Below are 22,732 nucleotides of genomic sequence, written 5' to 3' on the forward strand. Positions count from 1 at the left end.
AACACAGGAGGGAGGACAGGATGAGAACTAAAACACTGAAGAAACGGAGGAAGTTACTCCTTTCATTGGGAGATTTTCTAACAAAAGCACACAGAGGATTTTTCTTTTTTAGGTTTTAAAGGCAGCCCTAGAGCTCAAACCAACCCTAGCTTCAAAATGGGAATCAAGGAGGGCTGGTTTTTCATCAACCTGTCAAAGTTCATTCCAGAATAAGCTGCTAACATGGGCTGGACAACTCACGTATAAATGGGAAGAAGGAAAAATCTAGCACTGGAAGTCATAGAAGGAAGCTTGTTGGACCGTGCATATTTTATTAAAAAACAGGATGTAGAAAGTAACTAGCCCAGTAAATTAGTTTTGGTTTCAATGCTGTGCTTCTAAATTTGCTCCAAACTGAAAAAAACCTGATAATTTAAAACATTCTTCGTAAAACCGAGCAAGCAAATAAACTCAGACTTACACAGTAAGGATATTTAACTTGGTAGTTCTCATTAAGAATATTTTCTGTAACAAATGTGGCAATATGACAGTGGATGTATCATTGACAAATTTACCTATAGATCTGTATTATGACAAGCATAAAAATCTACCTACACTACAATACAGCTCTTCATAATAGGTTTTGATAGTTGGATATGTAGAAGCTGTCATGAAGACAGATGGAGGGAAACCCCCTTTCCAGCTATTCTGCAACACAAATCTTGGTGTGTGTCATTGACATAATTTCTGCTGCTTTTTAAAAGAAAAGAAAAAGATACTCAGAAGGTTGTTCCTCTTCTTCCAGCTACACCATTTGACATTCTGTCCAATCCTTCTATAGCAAAAACACAGAGGACCTCAGGGCATAGTCCCTGAGTGCAAGGGTTACAAATTTAGCAAAGTTATTGCTCGTAAACATGTTTATTTCAAAAGGTGTAAAGAACGAAACTTGTTAAATAAAATCATGGTGATGGTGCCATTGAGACAGAACAACTTAAGGTAGGGGCTGGGGGAGTGACATTAAATCCTATTTACTTTTGCTTTGGGGGAAGAAGGGGAGAATGAGGGAGAGAGCTTGCTACTAGTGAGCACTGAGAAAATTGCTGGTTGCTCCATAACTGTGAAGGGGTAAAACTAGTTTCAGTTTTAGAACCCTAATTGCAAGTAAGTTGAATAATAAATAACTCTAGCCAGACTGTAAGCAAAGTATATGCATATACTTTGGTGTATGGTGCTGGGGCATGGAAAAGGTGTTTTAAAAAGAAAACCCTTAAGTGGTTCTCCAAAAGAAATGAAGAGGCAGATGGACAGTAGGATAAAAATTTGAAGTCGTAAAAGCTCTAAGTGAAGTCAGAATCCTGACTTATGAAAGGAATAAAATCTTTAGTATGCTGTGGATGGGCAATTTCCCATATAGAAAATCTTCTTCTGTCCAGCGCTTTCCGTTATTGATAGTTCTTGTGTTTCAGATTATCTTCATCTGTAACAGTTAACAAGTAATACGGCTTTATGAAGCTGCCACCTCTTTCTCCAGCCAGAGAATTAAAAAGTCCTATTAGGCCTGGCTCCAAAACAAGAGAGCAGATGATATTACCTCTTCCTCAATCAGCCTATGCATATACCTCCGGTCAACAGATTTGGTGCTTGTTTTCAGGCGACTGTCCTACCCGCTTGAGGAAGAGCACAAGAGCTGTAAAAAAACTATTATGGCTAGGATGCAAGAGGGAGCCGTAGATTTTATGAACATGAGACATTCCAGGCTTATAGGATTTTATAAGCTACAAAGAGGAAGTGGTCTTTGAAGCATAAAGTGGTGGACACTTTGCAATCACTTTTGGTCTTACGGGCATTCAAGGGGAAAACACCCTCTGTCAAATAGCCTATATAATCATATTTTCCACATATAAACTACCAAATTAAAAGCAGGGAAGATACGCAGGGAGAGAAGGCTTCAAAGCAATTTCTTGTATTATCTGCAGGTACATACTCGCACGCTGCTGTTCAGCCAGCTGAGGAGAAAGGGATTGCAGGTAGGCAAAAAGAAAGATCAGTCTCCAAAAACTGATTAATTACTCACATTTGGTCTCAAATCAAGTGCCAGTAATAAACTGCATGTGTTTATCCCATTTAGAGATTCTGCACGTTTGTTCATTGCTGATTGATCTAGAACTGGCATATGGGTGGAAGATGTAAAGGAAGAAGGGAAAAGGAAGCAGAGGTTTCAGCTACATTTCTTCACATCTTGATATCACAGGCTCAGAAAACCTGGACTATTAGCATCAGATGCTGGTCTTTTCAAAAGTCCAAAATATTTGGTTGTGCAGCAAGCATTAAAGTGACACCCACATCACTCACACAAATGGCTATTCCTGTGGAGTGATGTGTGCCTGAATTAAACTGTACAGTTTCATTGCTCTCTTAATTTTTCTACACTCCATATAATTCTTTTGCACATGCAGATTTATTAGAAATTATAAGCCTACACCCTATGTGTCACTGGAAGCCTGCCATCCTAAATGCATAAAGCACAGACATCTAATGCACCAATGTGTCTGAATGTGCAGGACTATGAACAAACAAGCCTGCAGGCTGTCCCTGTGTTACTCCAAGACACGATCAGACAAAACAGACTCACCCAGGAGAGCTGTAGTCAGTCCATTTGGAAATATGACTGCCCATCAATGACAAACCAGAGACACTGTAAAGCAAATAGTTGGACTATTGCACAGGCTCAAGACGGAAAAAAAAAACCTCCCAACATCTCCATGCTCAAATGAGAGAGAAAGAGAGGAAGTGTTTAAAGCAGAGAAGTCCCTTATCTAAAAGAGATAAAAATGAAGACTCTTCAAATGCAGATCAGGGAGAGATGAGGTTTTCTAACACTGCCAAGGGAGAAATACAAACAGGCTGCATTTCAGAGCCTCAATGCAAGTTACATTAAGGAGTTTTCTTCAGAGAAGCAAAGCCTATGTCTAGCCTAATCTGCAAATACACAGAAGTTATTTGTCCTCTGAGCAGCTACAAGCTGGTGCAAACAATCCTCTTCATCTTCCAACATCAGCATCAGAGTTGGCTGACAATGAAAGTCTACTAGCAGCATTTCTTGCTACTCAGATCCATCTCCCCTTGACAGCTGACTGCAGTTCATTTTCATCTGCTAACCCATGATGAATATCTTAAAAAATGCAACACATGTTGTAGCTCCTGGTAATGGTGAACTCTTCAGAGAAAAATAATTGTTTTTACAATGAAGATTCTTGCATGTGCATTTTCAGGAAATGCAAAACTGAATTACCTAAAACATGCTACACAGTTGTCATGTAGCCTGTAGTTCTTAGAAGTAGCTGGGTCGCTTTTCTTCAGTAAATAAATATTTCTTATCTAGTTTCAAAATATTTAATACATGCACTTAATATGCAACAGCTGTGTTAATAAAAGCTAAAGAAGATCAACTGTGTATGTTGAATATCCTTTTTACCGTTTGGTTCTAACTATGTAGATTGTGTATGTTTTGACATAGAGATTCTTTCTTCTTGTCTGTACAGTGCATAATACAATGGGTCCCTGCTCTCAGACTGGGCTCCAAAATACTACCATGTAATAGATAAATTACAAGATATGTCACTGAAGTACCTACATTTGTATAAATCAGTACTGCTTCTGCTAAGTCAGGATAGGCTACTGGATATCATTGTTTTCAGAAGTTGGTGATTCTAAATGAGCAGCATCGAGCTGCTTTGAATTTTTTTAACTTGTTGTTATAGCCATAATAGGTTGCTTGCAAAATTACATTTTATTCATGAATTGTTTGCACATCTGCAGAAGGTAGAAGATTTATTTTAACTTGTCTTTTTACAACTGGTCTGAGGATGAAACACAACTTTGCCATAAAGTTCACCAGCTGCAGAACTTTTTTCTGTCCCATGATACTCCTTAGATGAGGTTCAAGTGCTTTGGCAGGGAAACTTCCAGAGCAGATTCTTTTTGATTTTCCCCCAGTTTTTAAATGGTGTATGTTTCTCTACGGGTACATACACAGAACTTGCAAATATTAATGAGAGCTATGCATGTGTTCCTGTGGGAAGGCAGACCTAATACTGAAACTCTCTGCTCTGTTACGGTGCTCACGTCAACAGTTTCATTTATTTGGCTAGAGGTGCCTATGATTTAGTCATTAATCCTGAAATAGAATTTTCATACTGAAGTGATAGTTAATATAAAACAGTGTTACTACATTTAAAATAATAATATTGTATTTAAGAATCTCTCTTTCTTTTCCTTCACACACAATTTTACATGCCCTTACAGACGATTACCAAGCATGAGGAATTAAAGTGCTTCCAGCCCAAAGAAGACTCCGATAATATCTCAAACTATGCAAACTTAGAGAACAACTTTTAACCAGGTTAAAGGGATTTCTATTCAACAGCCAGCTTATTAAAGTTAACAAAAGGGACAACGAGGGACAAGCCTGCAAAATCTCCACAACTGCACAGCTCCTGGCCACCTCCGACTGCAGCCAGTATCTGCTCACTTCTCTGTCTGTCTTTCTCAGTCTTGAGGATGGATGGTTGGAGAGAAGGAAGATGCAATTTTAGCAAAGATAGACTTAGAGAGAGTGACTTAACCTGCTTGGCATAACTAACAACACGGCAGAAGCTATGGCAGCCTCTACTAGCAAGCAGAGAATAGATTCTCATTAGACTAACTAACAGGAAAGCCCAACACATACAAGTCACTTTATGATGATCTGCTGGAAAGTAACTCTCAGCCAACGCACCTTGATCCACCCAGTGTCACAATAAAGCAAAGTAGCTTCACCCATTTTAAATTTTATATGAAAAACTGTTCTGTTTTGCTGAAGCTATCAATTTCTAATTTAATTATGCTGAATATTGAATTCTACTTGTGTAACCCCAAATTGTCAATACGTTATTTTGCTCCTAAGGATTTCAGGTCCTTTCCTGTAAGACGATGAATCATAGTTTATTGAATTTTTATAGCATTGCCCAATTTTTCTTCTTTGCTTGTATACCAGAATTACTTTTTGTAAAATACTTATTTTAAAACTCCGATGATGACAAAGATATGTCCGCAATGTGATTTCAAGGATACACTTTAAAAAAACCCCAAACCCTGAGTAGTAAATAAGTTGCATGTTCATGGGATAGGAAGCAGAATAATTACTCAACTGCTTTAAATAAATTGTGGTACCTAATGTTAATCAGCTTTAGTAACCTCAAAAAAAGGAAGTGAATGTACATTCATTTATATTCATTAACTAGGCAGGTTTTCTATTTTAGGAAAGCGGAGGGGTTATCATGAGATTTTTGTTTCTATTCCTCCTATAGAACATCAGTCCTTGGATCAAAAGCATGATGTTTCACTTTAAACAGATTTTTTCATGCCTCAGAATTTTCTCCTCAAAACCATATTGAGCAAATATGATTTTGATCAGAACCATTGATATATTAAAATAGTAGGAAAATTAAATAAGGAAGATTTGAACCTTAGGGACACTGACTTTCTCAGTGTTGCTTCAAGGGATAAAGAATTTGAAAATGGTGACATAAAGATGGCAATTATTCCTGACCTGAAATGACTTGGAAGTAGAGTTCAGTAGAGTTCGGTCAACAAGATTTTTGTCACCAAAAGTCTGAAATGCTTCTAGCTCCTACTGAATTCAGTGCATTGATCTCCAGTGCACCCCAACAAACACGGTGTTTGCCTCACTCTCTAGGCTCTTGGGGCTTTTGCTGAATGAGGCTTTTTCCAAAATGTGGCTGCTCAGGATGGGAGCTGAGGCCCCCTGAGCTGAGTCTGCTTAAGGACTAAAACAAACAAACCAACAAACCAAAAACCCACCCCAAAACTGAAAAGAAATCTCCAAAATTTCCAGATACACAAAGACAAAGCAATTGTTTCAGGCCCTATTATTTTGGGCTGCTTTTCTTGTAAAATGCAACATGTGGCCAACCAAGAGGGCTCTGGGCTGCTGTAGCTCCAATGTGTGAGAAAGCTGCTCAGCATGAGGAACGTGCCTGGAGATACAACAAATGGTTTGGTGAGAATGGCTACTCCTAATTAGTCAATACTCCTATATATGTGTGTGTATATACACATATACACACGTCTGTGGGTGTATATAGATATAGAACATTTCAGCATTCCCTGGTGTCAAAAAGCCACATTTTTTTGGTGTCACATGAACCCCCAGAAAAGCAGAGACAGAGTATATCTCAGTCTACTGCTTCCTTGGAGCTGATACCAGGTATCGGGCCTTGCGTGCCCCAGCAGTGCAGGCAACTCGGAGGTTTGAAGGGGCAGTGCAACGTTTAACTAAAAGAAGCGGTAAAGCCAGACTGATCAAAAGCTCTCGGGATCCACAGTGCTGAACTTTCAAACTCATTCGTGAAAGGCAGCTGACATCTGATGTAGGAACCAAAACACCAGAGCAAGCTCAGTGCTTGCTACCCAGTGTGCATCCCCACACTAGGAGTTTTAGAGGTCAAATACCACAATGTGTATACACTTAAGGGAGGGTTTACTAATTAGTGCCAATTACAGAGTAAAATCCTCATTTAATACAAGAGGAAAATCCAGGACGTCTTGGCTTTTCTTGAGTCATTCAATGCAGCTGACCTCCTACTGCTTTCTTCTACAGGGCAGGCTAGTGGGCAGAAGAGGCAGAGAGCACACCATAAATTCACTTTCAGTGCAGAGAAGAAAAGCCTCCCCAATGACTACTTTGTGTTCTAAGAAAAAGAGAACCAGAAAACTAAGCATCCCAAATTACCAAGAAAAATAAATTTTTTCCTCTTTTTTTGTTTGTTTTGTTTTTAAAGCAGCTCTTCATTAGAATGTAGCAGAGCATCCTGCTTTCGATGAAAGCACTGGGAAATGCTTCACAGAAGCACAATGGCCAAGGGGTCAGGCTATCAGTTTCAACTAATATAAGACAATTGAAGTGAAAAGTGATATATCTGAAAGACAGAAAATAAATGCAGAGCTCTATTACCAAGAAGGTGAACCGGAAAATAGCATACAAAGTTATACAGACAATTCAGTAGTAAGGAGAGGGGGAAATTCACCCAAGCACTGCTATGGACAGGAGTCCCAGCCATGGGCTCAGACTACATAGTGTGAGGGACTATTCCCTAAGACTACTTGGACCAACATCAGATACCTTTAATTCTCCACTGATGCCTATGAAATTGCATTAATGCCGTGGAGCTCTTGCATGCCCCAAGAGGTCCCCCATAGAGAGCAAGGCACAGGTGCCAGCTCCGAGAGAGGAGCATTTCTGTCTGATTTCCATTTCCAACCAGAAACGTCAGTGCTTCGTGGAAGGCTTGCGAGAGTCCATTGTGGCTCCTTGACACCATCCATGCGGTGTGGGGGAAGCTGCCTTCTTCCTGACATCTTAATAAATTTGGGAGCAATTCTTCACCTTGATTGTTAAAGACTAAAACCAAAACAACCATAATCAATTACAGCGTTCAAGGCCCAGGAGGAAATTTAAAAAACAGCTTTCAAGGTCAGGGTTTCAGTGGAAATAGATCTTTGCTGACAACTGGCAGAGCTTCCCTGAGCTTAGCAGAGCTGATGGCTACATTTGCTGACTGCACCGTGTACATTTTCAGTGTGTTGGAGCAGCAAACAGGAACACATTTAGCTGATTCGCAGCACACAGAAGGGTTAACCTTACATTTCATGACAGAAGTTAACCCAAATAAGGTCTATGCTATTCAGTCTGAAGGGAAAAGAAATCAATTCAGGTTCCTGTGGGTAGGATTTCACCACTTGATTAGAGAAAGAAATGAATCTTTAAAGTATACTTACAGGAAAGGTATTTGCCATTTGCATGAGAGATGGGAATGGCTGCATCCCAAGTTAATGAAATCAAGTCTTCTGTGCCTGTTTGAGGATTTCATCTATTTGAATTATGCAAATATAAAATATAACTTCATTGTATAAAACTTCAAAATGAGAATGCTATCCATACATCCAGGGAGGCCAAACTAATATCTCCACTCCCCAAACTTAACATTGTTTCATTGAAGGCCAACAAGAGGTTATGATTTGGTCCTACAGCACTGCGTTCGAGCTGTGACAGTCAATTTAGATGACATTCCTGCCTGTCAGCAAATAAACATTAAGTCATTTTAAATTTCACTCCCATTTGATAAGGTTAAAGCAATTCTCTGTTGGAGATAGGGACTCAGAGGCAGGCTTTTGAACGCTAGTCATCGGGCACAGGGAGACTGACAGCCATGTAGGTTGTGAAGGAGGGTATCGAGGCAGGCTGGCAGAGTGGATCTGCAACAGCAAGAGGAGGAGCAGCACAGGTGATATCTTGCCCTTGATTCAGAGACCAAAGCATCCAGGAAATGGATCCTTCATTTACAGGCAGAGACCCATGTGTGCACCAAGCTGTGTGGTCCCAGGCCAGCTTTCTGAAAGTCTCCTTTTGGCAACAGGTATTTGCCAAGAAAACATTCAGCTTGGGTAAGCTTGCTGGACCTTCTTTGGAAGTTCAGCACCCTCCCAAAGGACACAGAGTCACACAGTGCCACACCAAGGAGCAATAAACACAACCTCTTCCTTCCAACCCAGTGGAGATCTGGGCTTTGTGACCAGAGACACGCCTCCACTCCCAGCACGGGCAACTACATCATGGACTTGCAGAAACGATCACGTTCTCTACCCCAGAAACTGAACTAGTTTGGCCCAGCTTTCCATTTGGAAGGCTGTCCCTGAACATGTACTTCTCATGATTAGAAATTTTCTCATTTCTGTCTGTACTCATTCATGGCCCCTATAGACCTATTAGTTCTTGTGCCAACGCCATCATTTAGATCAATGCAGAGAACATGGCAATATTTTGTAATATCAGAGTGTTTGCACTGCAGGACAATGTTTCCTAAATTGTCATTATGCTCTTTATAATAGAAAAGAATGCATTTAAATGTTGGCTTGGACCAGAAGACAAATAGAAAGGGGACATTTGAATTTCAAGTCGCTATCAAAAAGCTTTTTAGAATTCAGGAGATGTGTATATGAGCTGGAATAGGAAAAGGGAAAGGAATCAAGACAATGGAAAGTTTCAATCTCCAGATATTAACTTTTAACAATGAACTCCCAAGGCTGCCTCCAAGTACAGTAGGTGGGGAAAATCTTTTAAGAAAGGGCACAAGAGAAGCACTGAAAGAGAGAAGAGGTATACACTCAGAAACCTCCACAGGCATAGAGGTCAGATCTTCTCTGGCTTTGCTCAGAGACTGCTCCACTTGAGCAGTGATGGCGCTTTGTACCCACCAGACCAGCAGATAGCAGTTTCAGAAGAACTCTCTCATTTTGCTCTTCTATTGCTGGTTGGTTTTTTTTAATAGACCAAATTAGCGAATCCATACTCAGCATGGATTTAAAGCTCCGTAAATTCAGAGTTAATCAAGGGTACTACAACTTCCAGACTCAAGTCTCTAAGCTGAAGAGGAAGATTTGTACATGCTGGAGGGAAGGTCCTTGGCCCTACAACTGAAACAAAGGCAACTGCAAACTCCTCGACATAAGGCCTAACTTAAACAGGCTGGGCTCCCTGGGCAGTTTCTAAAGATGCACAGCAAGACTGCTAAGCTAAACTCATTGCACAATGAGATCAGATTGATTGTACCCGGAGTCACTCTGCATATGGCTGTTACTGAATCAGTTTTGCAAGATTTTCAAACCAGGGTACAAACCAGATCTTCCTCTTTCCTTGGTACCCACTGCCCCAATGTACTTACAGACAACTCAAAGCCAGCCGTATTCTTCATTTTGCTACATTAAACAATACAACCTTGTTTTAGCTTCTGTTAAAGGTTTGTCTCCCCATTCTCCTGTCATCTTAGTAGCCCTTTTCTCCAACCTCAACATGGGTAGTTAGACATCGCATTTTTTCAAAAGTTCAAGTTTAAAAAAAGATATATTTTAACCCATTATACTTCAGTAGCTAAGTTACTCCCTTAGAATCGTTGTCCAAGATTTTCAAAGGTATGCGTACATCTGCAAATACCAATAGAAGTTTTTACACATTTTGGCAGGAGTTGATGTCATCATTACCACCACTAGAATTTAGGTATTTCAGCTTTCAAGACAAAAAGATCACTTAAATACCATCTTTTGAACACCTGTGACACAACCCATTCCATCCATTTTAGACCTGCATTTCCTTCAACTGATCAGAAAGACCTGTTGAACAAACTTGTGACAGAAAGTTGGCAGGCTTTTAGCAATTTCACTGTCTGAAGGGCAAGGGCAAACTTGACCAGCGTGCTTGTTTGTGACTTCTGTTTGTCCTTCACCATACCACGTTAGTTCTTATCTAATGGTTAAAAACCTGACATGTTAAAGTCATGTCCACAATAAGGACTGTTTGAACCTCTGTGTACCTTATTGCTGAGGTACTGCAATCTTTAGTTACCTTAAAAGTTTAATTCTGATTGTTGGCTCAGTCATAGCAGTTTCAAGAACTTCTCTTCTATAGATATCCTTAAGCATTACTAAGAGACTCAGTTGGTGAGGACCTTCATTGTTAATGCCTTTAAGGGAAGTCATGTCCACAATAAAGACTGTTTGAACCTCTGTGTACCTTATTGCTGAGGTACTGCAATCTTTAGTTACCTTAAAAGTTTAATTCTGATTGTTGGCTCAGTCATAGCAGTTTCAAGAACTTCTCTTCTATAGATATCCTTAAGCATTACTAAGAGACTCAGTTGGTGAGGACCTTCATTGTTAATGCCTTTAAGGGACAAATTTAAGTTCAGTTTTATTTTAAAAATAGGGAGCTCAAAAGTTGGCTTTATTGGAGAGACAGACTGTGAAGCACAGGAAGAAAAACATCAACAAATACCAGAGCTGATCAAATGAGACACATTTTGACACACATACACACACAGATAAAAAACACACCCAGTAATGAATACATTTTTTTCTTGAAAAGTTTGGGGGGGCAGGGAGGTGTAGGAAAAAAATAACCAAAATTTGAGGGAAAGCACTTCAATCAATTTTTTTCTTGTCCAATCAAAGTTTTTGTTCTACTATCTTGAAAAGCTCATGTTCCTGTACCTGGCTGAAGGCAGACTCCGATTACTTGCCTATTTTGGCATATACACAAAGTTTCAGATTACGAGCAGACATACTGGGACAGATCTAGGACTCATCTGTCCATTAATTTCTCTCCATGATGATCCCACATAGACAGCTGCGGGAGAAGGAACAAGCATAGAGGGATTTTCCTGTACTATTCACACCGAGTTTCTGGCACTCAGCAATATCAGGACTTTCTAAAGTGGAGATTATATCTTGTACTTGACAGCACTATCCTTCAAGGTTACATTTAATCTCTTTTGGAGCCCACTTTTACATTTGGCCTCCACAACAATAAGTTCCACAATTTAAATTTTACACTTTATGGAAAAAGTGCTAGAATTAAACTGCAGTTTAATAGAAGGGGTACTCATATAGTGAAAGCCAGGGATTTTTCTTGGATGGAGCAATCAGGAGAGTCTTCTAATATTTCTTCAAATCAAAATCACCTTCAGCAGCACCATGCTAGATATACCACTAAAACAAAAGACTGAGCATGAGGTGGTCCCTCCTTTAGCTATGTAAGACAATCATTACATTCAACAAAAAGCAAGCTGGCAATATTATATGGAGGAGCAAAGCAAAGTGGATTTGCAGAAATGCTATATGAACGGGGACAAAATATTTAGACTACCCTCTGATAGGGGCTGTATCTGAGCTCTTTTGCAGAGTTCAGCTAGAGAGTGGAGCGTTCTGGCTTCCTGAATATCTGTGCAGATGCTACCTAATAAAACATGAGAAAAGAAAGCCATTTATGCTGAGTGAGGACAAGGATGGGTAGCTAAGCAATGTTATCTTCTCTAATGCACCTCTGTGTCTGGGTTTCTTTATACTCATGAGTAAAGTTTAGTTTCCTGGTAATTATTACATATATGCACCTGTTTGCAGGTGGATGTCGTGTTTTTTGAGTGCTCACAGAACTCCCTCTATATGTTTCCATAACAAGCATACACTTGCTGTCAGAGAGATCCCTAACTCTAACCCCATAAGCTGCACTTTCAACTTAAATACCTCCTTTTAAAAATTCACAAAAACAAACATAGTAAGTGGTTTTAAGAGAGAATTCAACGCAATAACCGCAGGCCTAAAAACAGCTTAAGGGGAAACAACGAAAAGTTAGCTCATAACAATACCAGACCTCTTTCTCAGTTTCATCCTTCCTTGTAAGTCATTACTTATACGATTAAGAGGTTCTTGGCAGACTCATTTAATCCATAATATTTTGACCTTGATATTACTTAGGCATCCACAGCAGAGATCAGAAGGATAACTGCTTTCTCACCTAAGTATAGGGCTGGCATCTAGCTACATAAACATGCTTATGATGCCCTCAAAAAAGGCTAAAAAAGTGCTACAGCACATTGTGCCAAATGTAAGTTGAAATCTTAACTGTTTATCTTCAGTGGAAAACATAATTCTAAAATTCCTTCTTACTAGTTTTTCAAATGTACTACCTATCCAGTAAAATTATAGGTTTAGAAACTCACTTAAAACAATGAAAGGGGAAAAAATAATCTTTAACCTAATGGCTGGCAGTTGGTTGGTTCTCAGTTTCTAACACAAATGGTGCCTTTAGGAAACCAAGAAGTTATGTAGGATAAGATGGAAAGCTTCACATTACTAATAAATGCTCAGATAATAAAGCTCTCTTCCATTAAAATTCACAGACTAGCAATCATTGTTTAAAGATAATGGTCTTAACATCAGCTAGGAAAACAAAAGATTTAATTTTGTGAAATGCGGTATAATTGGAATATGAAACAATAGAGGAATAGATAATGCATTTAGTTTTCACACGTGAAGACTTCAATAAATCATCTGTGAACTTGCCACAAATGAGTCTTATCTACTGAAACTGGGGAGTTGCAAGAGCAATCTGCATTTGCGATGGTGTCTGGCTCAGAAGAGATAGCAAGAAAACAGAGAAATTGGAAAATTAATGCTTAAGACAATAGTCTCTTGACCAAAGAATGAGGGCAGTAGACCAAAATTGATGGGACAGGATTACTTAATGTAGGGCTGCTGTATTCTACCTGAGGGCTGTCTCCCTCAACTCATTTCATACCTGGAGCGACATCTGTATTTCTCCACTTTGATGGAAATAAATCTTCCTGCTTTCTTATCCACTCTTTGAAGAATCAGACAGCTTCCAAGGCTTCTACTTGTAAGAAAACATGCCCTAGAGAGGGTTTGCCATGATACAGATTGTGTTTTTCAGAAGCTGAGATGACACAGACAGACCTCAGCTCCTCAAAGGCAGCAGCCCCCGCCTGTTTCTTGGCTCACGCTGCCACAGCGAGCAATGTTGCCTGCACTTCCCTCCTTCCCTCTCTTAGCATATACCTAGGGGTGCCAGAAGAACCAAGGGCCAATAGGTTCATTATCTAGAGCTTGTAAGAGAGAGAGAGAGAGAGATTAATAATACTCAGTTTAAGGCCAACACTGGTAACAGTCTTTAATGAGGCTTAAAGACTTTAAGAAATCTCAGCTGTCCACTTAATCTCTGGACAACACAGATGGTAGAGCATAAAGAACTGGAAAGATACTTGTGCTTCCTGTGCCACAGGATGAGCTAGGCTGAAGCAGTACGCCAGCACCTATAGCTCACTATCAGACCAGGTGAAATACCAGTTTCCTTGTAGGCATCTGCTGAAAGACAGAAGCACGGCCGCGATTTTCACTAAGCGCCAGTAAAGCACTCATTGTCTTCGTGGGCTTCTTGTGCACAGAAGCAAAGACAGCAGTCACGTGTCCACAGAGACCATATCTGCCAGGATATCACATATGGAGAATTATGTGGATTACACTAGTGGTGAATTTGGTTCTCTGACTACAGTATTTGCAGGGTTAGGTTGTTTTTCAAGCGGCAGACTTTTCATGTTGAAGCAATTTTTAAGTACTCTAATGCAAAGTGTAATCACACATTGATTTTTCCATTAAAACTACAAAAGTCTTAAATACCCTGGGGGTGCTGGCCTCAATTAGTCCCTATTCTTCCATTCTTTTTCTCTCTGTACCATTTTGCCATCCCTCGGCATAGGAGGAAAGGAAGACTGTCTACTTAAGCCAAAAGCACAATCTTCTATTACATGAGTCCAGTTAAAAGCAGTAGATAAATTGCTTTCTGTACAATAGGGAGGAAAATTATGCTGGTTTCTGCTTATGTTCATTTTTAAATTACAGTGTGGGAAAACTGAACATACAGATAACTGGATTTTGGAAGTTTGCCTTGAGTCTATTTTACTGTGGCTATGTATTTTTTTTAAAACCAACAGAAGTCCCATAGCTCTTCAGAGAAGGTTGGTTGTACACAATTGCCCTGAGAAGCCATAATCCCTGAATGCAGCCTTTCCATTGTCATCTGTTGAATAGCTGAGCTTCGGTTTTGTGCTACCAGCATTCAGTAGCATTGATCAGTTTTGCCGTTGACACCAGTTAATACTTTTGCAGAGAAGAGGAAAGCAAATTTTACTGAACACCGGTAGGTCAATCCTTTGATTTTATCTCTTTTCCAGAAAGCAGCACCTAAAAGAAAAATCTTACTAGTGACAGAGGGTGGGTGTCCCATTCAGTCGAATGGCCAGACCCCAGTCTGTTGGTCTAAGTGTTTCACGTTCCCTGCTCAGCCCCTGCTACCCATTTCAGTGCATTCAGTGTCCTACTTGTCTTGTGTAATTCGAAGCCCTGCTCAGGGAAATAAATGGATGGAGACACCATATAAAACACAGAGATGAAAATCATACCCAGCCTACAATGTATTTATCTTCAGGCACCTCTCCAGCAAAGTCTCTGAAGAAAGGCAGCTGAGTGGAATGATCAAAGAAATGAACCAAGAGGAGTCAATGAAGCTGAGTTTAAAGAACATGGGCTGGAGCTGTGTTCTGGAATCTAATCAATTAGGTTATTTTTTCAATTTTTGTTCTATCCCCAAGCTTTATCTTTTTCAGTAAGGAAAAAACCAGCCAATTTCCAGCCTGTGAAGAAGCATCTAATTTTCCTGTAACAGAAGTCCTACCATTGTCAAGTTATACTGTGCCTGAGTCATCTCTAGATGACAACCACGTATTTTTCACAACTACTTGAAGTAATCTGCCTCCTGAAAACCCATTTGCCAAGTGCCTTACGAAATACATTTCCTTAGTGATCTTTGGAAAGGCTATTTCTACACACAATACCTTTATTCTGAGCAAAACATTAATCTGCCAGCACTAGTATATGGGGAAAAAAATGGTGCTCCAGCTTAAGTTCTAAGAGGTCTTTTTAATTTCTGACTTAAAGTTTTATCTAGGTTTAGCTTATGGCCAGGTACAGCAGCGTCCATGGTGTTTACAGTGGCATTTGGTATTTTTATAGAATAGCCTGGCATCGTTTCAACAGTCACCACCAAAAAAGTGGCAGGAGAGGGGCCAGGCAGCCCAGCAGATAGGGCACTAGCACAAGATCCAGCAGATGTATTCGTGACTCTCCATAGCATTTGTGGCATTGGTCAGGTCAGTGACTTCCTTCTGTCTAGCTTTTCCAGCCCTTCCCTTTTGCCCATTTTATTTGGATTTAAAGACAGGGACTCTCTTTCCTTCTACAGCACTTAACGAGAGTCTCAGTAAAGCCTCTAGCTGCTATTGCTCTATAAAGCAGACCAGACCTGAAGGTACCTGTACCATACCACATCACATGAAACCACCACTGCTACCGTCTTCAGGTTGACAGTGTATTTGACATACTTAAGTGTTAGACCAAAGAAAAATAAAAAACCCACCACCACCACACTGCCTTTCTCAGATGGAGGCACTGCCATAAATTATGATAAGCAATTCCCTTCCCTGCTCATTAAAGAAGCTGTAGGGCATTTGCTGTCCAGGCACGTAAGTAGAATTCATCTTGCATGAGAAGGTCCCAAAGCAGAAAAGCTGCAGTTCTGTAGTGATGGGAAAGAGACAGCAGAAAGAATTATCTGCCCCACTTGGCATGGAGGAGCTGGTGGAGCCAGGCTGGTAGCAGCAGGGTCTCCAGTTAGATAGGTCCAGCTGCAGCTCTGGCTTTTGCCAACTGCTGCAGCTACAGCAGTGCTTTAATGCATCTACCTCAACACTTTCATAGCAGCCAGGTTACTTTGATATTTCTCTTTTCTGGAAAGAAGAGCTCGGGATGGATGGACGTTTCATCACAGTCAGGAGACAGAAAAGCACTGCCCAGATGCTGGTTGGCAAACGGCAAAGCACCCACAGTGCCTAGTAGCCCCATGCAGTGGGACCCCTCTGCTGTGCAAACACAAGAGTATTGAGACCAAAGAAAATAAAAAACCCACCACCACCACACTGCCTTTCTCAGATGGAGGCACTGCCATAAATTATGATAAGCAATTCCCTTCCCTGCTCATTAAAGAAGCTGTAGGGCATTTGCTGTCCAGGCACGTAAGTAGAATTCATCTTGCATGAGAAGGTCCCAAAGCAGAAAAGCTGCAGTTCTGTAGTGATGGGAAAGAGACAGCAGAAAGAATTATCTGCCCCACTTGGCATGGAGGAGCTGGTGGAGCCAGGCTGGTAGCAGCAGGGTCTCCAGTTAGATAGGTCCAGCTGCAGCTCTGGCTTTTGCCAACTGCTGCAGCTACAGCAGTGCTTTAATGCATCTACCTCAACACTTTCATAGCAGCCAGGTTACTTTGATATTTCTCTTTTCTGGAAAGAAGAGCTCGGGATGGATGGACGTTTCATCACAGTCAGGAGACAGAAAAGCACTGCCCAGATGCTGGTTGGCAAACGGCAAAGCACCCACAGTGCCTAGTAGCCCCATGCAGTGGGACCCCTCTGCTGTGCAAACACAAGAGTATTGCTCCAAAGGGCAAATTGGAAGTGTATACAAAGAAAAGCAGAGGATATAGCAACACTGAAGGACGTTTTTATTTGACATATTTACTGTGGTAGGCTTGAGGCTGCTTTATACAAAATAATTAAGGCTTTTAGCAGAAGCACAAAACTGAAGCTGCCAAGGGAAATATCACAGAAGCTTTAGAAGCAATAAATTTTGCATCTGGGATAGTCAAAACTCACTTCATTGTAGAGTACAAGTTCAGGTCAGTCATATCTAGTCTGATGACAAACCATACAACTGCTTTTGTATAAATGTAGCTTTATATGATTGACCAAATTAAGAAGGATGTAGCCATGGCCAGCGAGTGGGCACTGCTGGCATGGAGCCACTGGTGCTGAAGCCCACCCCACCAGCAGCTTGCGTTAAGGCTTGTCCCATACTGCTCCCCTTTCCCAGTGAGCAGGCCGCCTGTTAACATTTCCTAAAGATTTTTAACTTACATAGTTTCAGCTATGAAAGTGCCTTCTTTTTTAACATTTATAATTACAGCACTAGCTGGATCTCTCTTTTACAGGATCCTTCCATTACATTCTCCTTCGTTTGCTATAACCCAGTTATAATATATATAATAATAATACATATAAGTCTCCAAACGCAACCTTTCTTAAGAGCTCACTGCTACGGTGGCAGGGGCCTAAGCTCAGGTGTTGGAACAGCAAGAGGTCCCCAGCGGCACCTCGTGACCATTTAGGTAGCCCTCTGATGACTGCCCTGCCCTTTACAGCCACAGGAGAAAGATGAGATCGAGTAGCGACAAAGACTGTATCGATCCCTGCTAGGGTGGGCCAAGCATTAGGAGGTTTTAAATACTGTTAAAAGCTTGCATTTCATCCAAGTGCCATCAGTCAAGTATTTTCACAAGCACTATAGCTATTCAGTTTCTGCTGCTGGGAGTGAAGAAACTTTTATTAACAAATGCTGCCATGAACCACTCAAAAAACTAAGTTCAGCTATATATTCCCTGCTATTCATGACAGGCCACACTCATCCAGACCCATGTAGCCCTTCACTAGAAGAAAGATCTGCTGTCCCGACATGAACAAAGCTGCTTTAATGACAACAAACGTAGGTAACCCACACAGTGTCAACCAGTCTGATCTATGCTGCTCATATGGATGGGCTGACCCACTGGAGGCAGTGGAGTTTTACCACATGACTCAGAAGATGATTAAATAAATCACACACACAGAGATTGCGGGAAGTATGCCCCAGTCTATCCAAAAGCACAAAATGCCTAATTTCAGGAGCAGGAGCATTAAGTGGAGACTTACATGTGCTATCACGTTTTTCTTGAGGCCAACAGCAATAGGGGGAAGTGGAAAGGAATAGCACTGCACAGCCTACTTTATAGAAACAGAATTGATTGTCTCCAAAGTACTGGGACAAATTTGCATTCCTCCACTGGGGCAAATCTACCAAAATTCGAGCTGAACAGCCCCTGGAACTGCCCCCTCTCCAGCACCAGGCATAGAGTTGTTATTGCAGCCTTTGGGCCAGTCCCTCCTCTCCACCATGAGCGTAGCAAGGAAGTCAGAAACAGAAGGAACTGACATCTCTACATCAAGGACTGCAAATCCCCAACCAGACCATCTGGGCTTTAAGACGAAAGATTTGAACCTTGCAGCCACCTTCCTTTGACAAAAGCTCTTCCCCACATGAGCGCAGCCTGCCCAGCATGGTGGTGCTCTCCTCACTTGGCCCCTTGTCATGTTCCTCCTCCATCACAGCAGTGGTGTCACCCCATCTGGAGCCCATCCTGCAAGCGTCAATACTACCTACGGCAAGTAGTCTTTCACTTTTAACATTTACAATTGATTTTCAAGTGCCACACAATAACATGACACTAAAAAAGCGTCAGTTCCTCCTTGTGTCTCCTTCCACTTAGCTTTTTCCCATCGTCAGGAGATTTATGAATTTAATCTCTGTTTTATACAACTTATCACTTTTAACAACTAGAAGAAGAAAATGCTAAATTGTTTTTATTGCTGTTAGATGTTCAAAGACATCATCCTATATACTGTCATTTACATTTCACATTAAAAGTGAAATATGTTGGGAATGCACAAGTATTTGTTTTAATTTGACCCATCTGTTAAATGAAAAACAAAGAGGAATTCTAAATCACTATATTTAAATTCAGCTATTTGTAAACAATTTATATGTTCATTTCTTCTGGGTTAAAACTGCCCTAAAGCATCACTCTTATGAAATCTCCAACTTAAATTGCTTTGCATTGTTCTCAGGGATGCAGGCCACAGTTTCTTCCTTCTCAGTTTATTAATTTATTTCCCAACCCAAGTAAATTAGCAAGATTCATATTAAGAGTCTAGCCAGTGAAATAATTTTGGGGAATTCACTTAAGTATCTACTAGCTCCAGAAAGTTGAGAGCACAGCAAAAGCGTCAGATACTGGCGGCAAATTCTCTTAAGATAAAGGACAAGCCAATCACTTTCATTTAGCTTTTTAACACTTCTGCAAGCAGCACTAGGTCTGCCCTATTCCACGCTAGACCATCACCAAGCAAGAACAATAATCGAGGGGAAGAAAAGCCGCAGCAATTTACCTTCATCTCTCAACCTACCTAGAACTTGCTACAGGATTTGGATCTTAGCTTTAATGTAGCTGTGGATGATAATTTACAAGGGGAGAGAGATCCATGGACATTTAAGCATCCCACAGTACCACTTAACATAAAAAGCAGAGCCTTATCTCTTTTTCTGCTTTGTGCTACATGCTGTATTTAGCATTAGCTGCTAAGCCTCTACCCCAGAAATCAGTACTTTTGGTGGAGTAAGGATAATGAGAGCCCTTTTAATCACCCAGATACGGGGCCTCTCGTCCCAGACTAACAGATGCCTTGCGTGAGGAAGTGATTTCTTCGTTAGATGTACACCCTGAGCATGAGGAAGAGCTCTGTACAGCCTGGAGTGTCACATCTCCCACTTGAAGCCTTTGTCACCCTCTCTGCTGGTACAGTGTGCAGCTCCACCCTTTCCCCAAACCTTTGAGTCATATGCCTTGTCTGTATGACAGGTTTTCACCACGTTCCCAACTCCAACACAGGTGCAGCAGAAAAGGAGCTGGGTGCACCCTTGGCTCCTTACCCTGCAGCTTCACATCCCAACCATAGACCATGGCAAAAGCAGGACTAGATGAGGAAGCAGAGAATGCTCAAAAAAAAAAAAGAAGTACTTAAAGTTGTAGAAGTGGACAGACCCACGAGTTTCAATTCCCCCTCTGCAATATCAAGCAGAGCACCAAAAAGCAACACAGAATACTAGGTCTACTGTGCATTCATACTCTAGACGGTTCATTTATTATATCCAGTATCATATTAAGCAACCCAACAAAACAAGAACAAGCAGTAATTCAGCCAGGGCATGATTAAGGGTGTCTCTAAGAGCATCAACAAACGTGGAGACTACATGGATCACAGCCCGGAAAGATTCCAAGTTGTTGAAATGACAGCTTGATTAGTTTTTGTCTGACAAATGTGGCGAGAGAGATCAGAATCAAACATAATTCCAAGGTTATAGGCCTTCAAGTAAAACCAGGAAAAAAATTCAAAGAGGGCAACAGCAATTTGCAAGACCAAATCAACTCTCCAGCCCAGCTTTCTTAATGCTTGGATGCAACACAGCAACAACTGCCAAGACTAAATAAGTACCCTCCAGGGAGCATCCTGAATTTACAGGGACATGCCTTCAGAGTGGGACAAGCTTCAGATCTTGCAAGACAGTCTTCCCTCCCATCAAGAGCCTTACTAAACATGCACATATTTGTAATTTAATGGGAAAACATGCAAGTAGAGCTACTTTATATCCAGGCAACATTGCCTATTGCTACCCCAAAGGTCAAGCAGCAAACACCCTGTTACCCATATTGCTGCATGTACGTGTGCAGTATAATCAAACAACATAAATAACAGACAGTAAATGGATTTTTCCTTCTTCTTCCCTCCCACCTCTTCTAACGACAAAAAGAGTGAGTCAAAAACATGCAGGGAAATCCGGTTTCTTAAAATATATCATCGCAACCAAAAGCATCCCTCTCCCTCATTTCGCACCTGTTTCAAACCATACTTTCCCTATTTGGGGGAACTTGGTGAGATAAAATGGAGGCTTCTGGGTTTCCTTCCCATGTGGAAAGGGGGCAGGGGAGGGGAGGCAGAGTAGGATGGGGCTCTTACCCAGGAATAAAATGATCTGCCTCCTGGAGCTCTTGGCCTCCGAGCTCTCACTTTTTCTTAGGTACTGCTCCTGGTGTCTTAGTCCACCCTTCACTGCCACAGTTCCTTCCTTGTGGATCATCAGGGTTTTCATCATGCTGTGGCACATGAAGGTGACAGATCCAAGCACTATGATGTAGACAGCAAAGGCGCTGAAGATGCTGGCCTGAAAGACAGACCACTTGGAGGAGAGGCTGGTACAGATGGTCATATTGTGCTTCAGCTCAGGGAGGAGGTGCCTGGGCATAGGCTTGACGCAGGCAGTCGTACCTTGGTAGCCCTCGATGGTTTCTAGGGGATATTCTGTGCCCATGGCAAAGAGCAGGGGCAGAGCCACTATGACAGATGTACCCCAGACAAAGGCGATGAGCAACTTCACCATGCAGGGTCCAGAGACTGCCTTGAACTTGAAGGGGTGGCAGATAGCCACGTACCTCTCAAAGCTGAGGGTGGCCACATGCAGCACAGTGGCATAACTGCAGGCTTCAAAGAGGAAGTAGTAGAGCTTGCAGGCCAAGTTGCCGTTGGGGGTGGAAAAGGGCCTCCAGATGGCACTGAAGAACTCCACGGGCATGCCCAGCAGGATGACCAGCAGGTCAGAGCAGGCTAGGCTTACCATGTGGTCTGTGACCTCCTTCTGCAGGTAGCCTTTCTTCTGCAGGGTCCTGGTGGCCTTGATGGTGATGCTGTTGCCTAAGATGCCCACAACAAAGATGCAGACATACACTGAGGCCAAAGTGATCTTGATCCAAAGAGACACCTCAAACTCAGGGATGTGGCTGTGGTCAATGAGATGAGAACAGTCTGAAGGGGATGTCTGTCCTGCCATGAGCAGCCCCTGGGGGGAGGGGGGGAAGAGCCTTCCTGCCGTCTCTGACGTTGAGATTCACAGCAAATAGATCCTTCCTTGCTTTGCCCCTCTGACTGAGATGCACAGGTCAGAGCAGTCAGGTACAAGGAACACGTCTCAACTAGCCACACCTGTGGGTTTTGTTAGCAACAGCCACTGAGTCAATAAGCCGAGCAGGAAAGTGTTTCAGCTCTTACCTATCTTTATGGCAAATACCTCTTGCTCCTTTTGGATTTTCCTCCTCTTTTCTCTACTGAGTGAAGCTGCCGTTCTCCAGCCCCTTGCAGCGTGAACTGCTCTCCTTTCAACGCTTGCCTCTTCCTCTGCAAGCAAAGGCAGCTTTTGGTCCCGGCCCCAGCAGGAGGAAGTCAGAGTTTCTGTGTGGTTGTAGCTGCTTTGTTAACCATTAACCTAAATCTTGGCTGTCCCTAGTCACTGGCAGCAAAGCAGGTTTAGGGGAAAAAAAAAAAAAAGAAAACCACCCAAGTCTGAAATTCACTTCCTGTAATAGGAGCTCCTTCTCAGGGACAAAAAGAGGTGTTTCCCCTAAAGCTGTTAGGCTGGTGGGATCAGGCTGAATGTGTGAACAGGTGCTGAAGATAAAGTATCTGCTCCTGAGTTTAACATTATCTGGGCTTCAGACTTTACTTCTATATGCGCTAATGCCAACATGCTTTGC

General features: G+C 41.6%; 1 protein-coding gene across 1 annotated transcript in view; it reads right to left on the reverse strand.

Annotated features, from left to right (window-relative positions):
• GPR39 (G protein-coupled receptor 39) overlaps window positions 1–22,032 on the reverse strand; it is a 94,422-nt gene extending 72,390 nt beyond the window's left edge. The window contains exon 1 of the mRNA XM_009279932.2: window positions 21,165–22,032. Within this exon, the coding sequence (XP_009278207.1) occupies window positions 21,165–22,032 (868 nt within the window). The remainder of the gene's footprint in view (window positions 1–21,164) is intronic.
• Window positions 22,033–22,732: the final 700 nt, after the last annotated feature.

Source organism: Aptenodytes forsteri, unplaced genomic scaffold (assembly GCF_000699145.1).
Source record: "Aptenodytes forsteri isolate BGI_AS27 unplaced genomic scaffold, ASM69914v1 Scaffold11, whole genome shotgun sequence".
Classification (NCBI taxonomy): Eukaryota; Metazoa; Chordata; class Aves; order Sphenisciformes; family Spheniscidae; genus Aptenodytes; species Aptenodytes forsteri.